This window comes from Micropterus dolomieu, linkage group LG17 (assembly GCF_021292245.1).
Source record: "Micropterus dolomieu isolate WLL.071019.BEF.003 ecotype Adirondacks linkage group LG17, ASM2129224v1, whole genome shotgun sequence".
Taxonomy (NCBI): Eukaryota; Metazoa; Chordata; class Actinopteri; order Centrarchiformes; family Centrarchidae; genus Micropterus; species Micropterus dolomieu.
This window is the reverse complement of record NC_060166.1, coordinates 2,263,844-2,270,297: the sequence shown is the minus strand read 5'-3', so window position 1 is coordinate 2,270,297 and position 6,454 is coordinate 2,263,844. Positions and strand designations below refer to the sequence as shown.

At 36.5% G+C, this 6,454-nt stretch overlaps 1 protein-coding gene across 1 annotated transcript in view; it reads left to right on the top strand.

The window, feature by feature from the left end:
• The first annotated feature begins 2,922 nt into the window (after positions 1 to 2,922).
• The window catches only part of mtfmt (mitochondrial methionyl-tRNA formyltransferase), an 18,259-nt gene continuing 14,727 nt past the window's right edge, over positions 2,923 to 6,454 (top strand). The window contains exons 1-2 of the mRNA XM_046074036.1: positions 2,923 to 3,060; positions 3,198 to 3,343. Of these exons, the coding sequence (XP_045929992.1) occupies positions 2,923 to 3,060; positions 3,198 to 3,343 (284 nt within the window). The remainder of the gene's footprint in view (positions 3,061 to 3,197; positions 3,344 to 6,454) is intronic.

The following is a 6,454-nucleotide window of genomic DNA, read 5'->3' as shown; positions in this document are numbered from 1 at the left end:
GACTAAATGAAAAATGGTACAGATATTTATAATAGTGTTAATGGTAACCATCGTAATGTTAATGATTATAATAACAATAATAACAATAAGACTAGCAATAATAGTCGTTGCAGCAGAGGGTGTCGAGCAGGAACACAGGGGCAGCAGGTGACCCGCAGCCACAGATCCAGACTCCACAGCTCCAGAGCCAGAAAACCTGCAGGAAGTGATAGGAGAGAGGAGAGAGACGAGAAAGCACAAGACTACCAGAAAGGGGAGACGTTGTGTTAGTAACATGCAATAATGGGATAAGGTTGCATACAGAGGGAGAGAAAGTAGAGGAGAGAGGAGCTCAGTGCATCATGGGGAATCCCCCGGCAGTCTAGGCCTATAGCAGCATAACTAAGGGATGGTTCAGGACTACCTGAGCCAGCCCTAACTATAAGCTTTATCAAAGAGGAAAGTCTTAAGCCTACTCTTAAATGTGGAGATGGTGTCTGCCTCCTGAACCCAAACTGGAACCTGGTTCTACAGGAGAGGAGCTTGATAGCTGAACGCTCTGGCTCCTAGTCTACTTTTGGAGACTCTAGGAACCAAGTTCCTAGAAGTTGCAAGTTGATCCAACATAATGTTTTAAGTTAGGTGAAGAAGCTTTTTGGCCACAATAAAACACATTTCTAAGTAACATGAACTTAATAATTGTCAATATGAATGCAAGTATTTAAGTTGATCCAACATAATGTTTTAAGTTAGGTGAAGAGGGTTTTTGGCCACAATAAAACACTTTTCTAAGTAACATGAACTTAATAATTAAGAATTACTGCAAGAATTAAGTTGTGTTGTGCGAGTTACCTTTAGTATTTCTTCTCATCTGAATCATAGTGTAATCATGTCCAGCTAACTGTGGTCACTCGTCTGCCTTGAACATGCAAGAGAGGGAAACTGTGGGCCGTTTAAACATCAACAAATTGTATTTTACGTTAACAGAACTTAAAATTAAATTGTTTTTTGATTAACTGAAAATGTTAAACTCTGACAAGTCATGATAGTATATTGAATCAGTAGGCATAATTTGTCTGTCATCCAAGCTCAGTAAAATAACAATTACAAGTAAAAAGTCTAACAGTATCTTAGAACTTGATTTTTTATTTCACAATATATATATTTAAGTGATGACTAAAGGTTCCCTGAATTAGTTTTTAGAGTGTATGAGATGAATGTTACTGTGTCAATTTGTAAAGGGACTGATGATGAAACGCTCATCTCATCAAGCCGAGGGCTGAAATGATCTCCTGTTTACAGGCAAATGGCGAATCGCAAAGTAGTAGCCTACTGTGTAGCCTAGTGAATGATCAGGCTGCTGTAATCTGACTGTTTTCAACAGATGATATTATGTTTATTGGAACCTCGAGATGTTTCTGTGTTATAATGTTAACAAACATTGTTATGTTGTGGCCGCTGTATTGTGAAGAAATTATCTGTAGCCTTTAGTGCCAAAAGCTGCTGTGCTGCTCTGACAGAGATCACAGCTCTAGAAGTGGACAGATGATGCAGCTGTGCAACTATGGGAGATTTTATTGGACTTTAATATTTGTAATCCACAGAAAACAATCCACAAATGTGTTCTATGATGCACAAATATTTCACTATCTACAAATATGTATTTTTACATTTGTGATTGCACACATTGGACAAAATTCCACAAATGTGTTAAAAGGAAGTTACAAATGTAACATGACCCACAAACTGACAGAAAGTAATCTGCAAATGTGCAAAAACAGTTTTGTGTGTAGAAGTCACTCTATTTTTGTAGGTATCCACATGGAAAGAATTTATATAAACATATATGTTTTAATATAGGTTTTGATATAGGTTTTTAATATATGTGACATAAATAAAATTGGCTGTTTTCCTATATTATATGTACATATATGCACATATGTGTACATATATATGTGCATACATGTACCTATATAGGTACATATATGCACGTATATATGTACACATATATGTACGTATATATGCACCTATATGTTCACCTATATATTAGTAAAATTATTAAAATCCATAGCCTTGTAAATTTTACATTTAGCTGACGCTTTTATCCCAAGCGACTTACAATTGCTATGCATGTCAGAGGTCGCACGCCTCTGGACCAACGAGGGGTTAAGTGTCTTGCTCAGGGACACATTGGGGAGTTGAACCCGGTTCTGTCACACCAAAACCTTGTGTCTTATCCATTCCACCATCACCACCACAAACAACAATGTTTCAGGAAGACGTGTAGACATCATAGCTTTCCATCTCCTCTCACTTAATTGCCATAGTTAAATTCCATAACATGCCAATTACATGTGATACCAATTTCACGTGTTCGCACATACATAAGTCCTTGCATAATTTTTTTTTAGTTAGTTCGTAGTTATTGCCTTGATAATAGAAAATATGAGCTAGACATCATGTATGACAGTTGCCAAAGTGAGATATGAGCTACAAAATGACCAGATCCTGCCATGAGCTATATAGGAGACATATCTTGTATGCACATATAGGGCTTATATGTGGATATAAAGAAGCAATACCGGAGACCTATATGGCCTGTATATGCACATATATGCACCTCAATTTTGCCTATATGTGGCATATATACGCATATATGCAGCATATATATTATCATATATGTGCATATATGCTGTATATATGCCACATATATGTGCATATAAACTGCATATAGGTTTCATGTATGCGCATATATCCTCATATAGGTTCTCTCCATGTGAGTTTGATTTTACACATCACAAATGTAAAAATACATATTTGTAGATAGTGAAATATTTGCGCATCATAGTACACATTTGTGGATTGTTTTCTGTGGGTTACAAATATTAAAGTCCAATAAAATAACACGCGCCGCGAGGAGTCGAGGAGGTGGAAATTTGGGAAATGAGAAAGGCCCTCTATCACCAGTGGGAGGCAGCAATGCACTCAGAGTGCCTAGAGTGCCGGACAGGAACAGAAGAAGAAGAAGCCATGAAGAAACGTAATGGAAAACATGGCTGCGCCTATGTGGACATATGTTTGGTAAATAGAGTACAGATACAAAAATCTACCCAGGGTCAGCACTGACTCTTTAGACACACGAACCGACAGTTGATGTGAGGATGTGGACGAGCGGTAAGACAGCAGCAGCTTCTCTTAACCTCCTCCACTGGTTCCAGCGCTGCTGTGTGCGGACAGGGTGGAGGACGAGGACTGACGGGCGACAGCGGCGGCTCATGTCCTCAGCGGGGCCCCCTTGGAGGCTCTTGTTCTTTGGCTCTGATCACTTCGCTGTGGAATCTCTTAAACTCCTCACATCCAGCAGGTGTGAGTCCTACACTTTTTATATACAGTCTATGGTCCTACACAAAAAGCCTACCGTTACTATACCGCTTCCAGTGGTGCAAATATCAACCTCAAATGACACATAGGCAAGGCAAGTTTATTTGTATAGCACATTTCAACAACAAGGCAATTCAAAGTGCATTACATAAAACATAAAAGCAACAAAGGCAAATTGAAAAAATAAAACGCTTTATAAAAACAGGATAAAAAACAGGTTAAAACAGGACAGTAAAAGTTACCGTGCAGTGACAATCAGGGCACTGAAAATCTAAAAAAATTAAAATGAAAACCAGACGTTACAGTGCAGTGAAAGGTACCAATCTATGGCTTTAATTTAATTAAATTTAATTAAAGGCAGTAGTAAAATAAAAGTCTGAATGCTGAAAGAAAGCGCAAAACATTCCTCACTGAGCTTATCTTGTCATAAATCAGTAATATCTCCTCAACCATTAGGCCTAGATGCATAATTCTCCTTTGAAAGGTCAGAAGCCAAGGAATATAAATCCATTGTACATTAACATGTTTATTTTTCCATTACAGACTACATGGAGATGAAATACAGAAAAAGTATGATATTTTCATCCTTGCCTGGTAAAAGAGCTATATTTTAATGCAATAAACCATCAAAACCATCATAAGATAGATTATAATGCACCTGAATATCTTCTAATACACCTGGAATACAACTGTAACTGTAAATTTGAAAAAAGATATACAGCAGTTATTACACAATCTTTCAAAAATATACCAGGCGACCAAAAGCACTCCACAGCTTGAGAGCAAAACATCCTGCAAGTGGTCTCTTTCTCTTCGTATTGACGAGACAAATCCATACCTTTTCTGGGTGTCTGTGTAGCTCCTACAGGTTGCCAGTAGAGGCCGATAAAGACAGCCTCTGCTAAAGCAAACTCTTCTTCTCCACTTCAATCTGAGGACAGAAATGAAACTTTCAGACAAAGCTGACCTCACCAAGATGGCGGCCCGCCAGACTGTCTCTGTTGACACAAAGGGCCACTGTTTTTGGACAGAAAACAGCTAGAACAGTGAAAATCGATTACGCCCCCTGTATCGGGTCATGCCGTTACCAAGTTTAAGGGCAGGCCTGCTCCGCACCACACGCTTCATAGTACTTCACAGTATTGTGCTCATTTGTCACTGCTATAGGAGAGTGTTTCACTGTCTTATGAGTTATCATAGTCATTAATCTTTATGGTTATAATAACAAACTTGAGAATGATAAGTTACTTGATTCAACAGAGGAAAGAATTACATTTGGTTAACCAGATATCCAAACTTTAATATTGCTCTAGATAATGGTATTGACAGGTGGCCCCCTGGGCAGCCCTCCTCCCTCAGCACAAACCTTAAAACACTTACAGGAAAATTTCACAGTGTGAGGAGAGAAACATTTCCTGATCTACGATCCTTCACTGGGATTAACAGGTCAGGATCCAACCAGCCTCACATTGTTTTTTGGCTGTTATCCAAAGAGAAAATTACAGTAAATATTCTTGAGACACCCTCCACTGACCATAGAGCAATTCATATAAGCATCCAATTTAGTGCATCTAATACAATCCATAGATCTTGCTACTGGAAATTAAACAATTCCATGTTAAAACATGAAAAGGTTAAGACTGAAATTATTAAGTTAAATTACTGTTTTTTTACAACAAGGCTAAAAGGGAGAAATCCTAACACTAACTGGGAACTACTTAAGTTTGAGTCCGAAAATTCTTAAGACAGATTCTTAAGACAGTTTGGAACCTCTGTTGCCAAAGCTAAAAGAGCAGAAGAAGAGGAAGTCATTAGTAAAATTTCCTCATTTTATCAGAGACCCCCCGAGGAAGTTTTAGAGGAGGATAAACTACTTCTTTTACAACTCCAAAACAAATTAGACAAGTTGTATCGACAAAAAGCAGAGGGAGTCTTTGTAAGGTCCTACTTTTTCTGTCTAGAAAATTATCGATCCAAAATCAATTCCATCTATAATTTAAATATTAATGGGGTCGTTACTGATGACGCTAAATTAATTTCAGATCTTTGTTCGAAATTTTATTGCAATTTATACAGCTCAAAATATAACAAAGAAGTTACATCTCAATTTCTAAACTAACGTAAATAACGTGAAAGATTGATGTGGCAGATAAAGATTATTGTGACACCCCTCTTACAATGGCAGAGGTCACTGATTCTATTGTTCAGACCCTGCTAATCATTACATGGTTAAATTTAAAAGACATCAATACAAACTCTTTTTGTGAAGATCACCCAGAAACTGTTATGCACCTCTTTTGGTATTGCTCACACACCAGAACATTTTGGCAAAACCTCAGCAGATTCATCATTGACCATATTTATAAAGACTTTGCGTTATTTCACATTCATAAATGTAAATTCAGCACTAAAAAAACAAATTTTGTACTTTTTCTCCATGAAGTTGGATATTATATTAATCTGATCTCTGGCTCCAATAACAAAAAGACTAAAACTTATGGTCCTCCCTCTCATTATAATGACCTAGCTTCCCCTGGCAAAACTCTATTGTATTTTGTCTACATAGTATGTTTGCATATTGTTACGTATATTTTGAAAAGTCACTTGTTTTTTTGCAATAATACTTAAAAAAAAAAGTGTTTCACTGCGGTAACGTGAGCCACCAAATGCGAAACCGTGGTCAAGCCAGCCGCCGTCTGATTTCTGTTGCTCCTAAAGCAGTGTTATTATGGTAAGGACGGATTGCGAGTGAGCCGAAGGTGTTTTTTTGTGATGGTCTTAGTGATTAAATGAACACAAATACATACCACGGTAATATAATAATAATAATAATATTACTAATAATAACAATAATGATAATAGTTTTAATAATAATACGATTTAATATTTGTTATTAATACAAATACAAAATGTACCTTTTCTTTGTAATTTTGTGAACTTAATTTAAATCTAATAATAACAATAATGATAATAGTTTTAATAATAATACGATTTATTATTTGTTATTAATACAAATACAAAATGTACCTTTTCTTTGTAATTTTGTGAACTTAATTTAAATCTAATAATAACAATAATGATAATAGTTTTAATA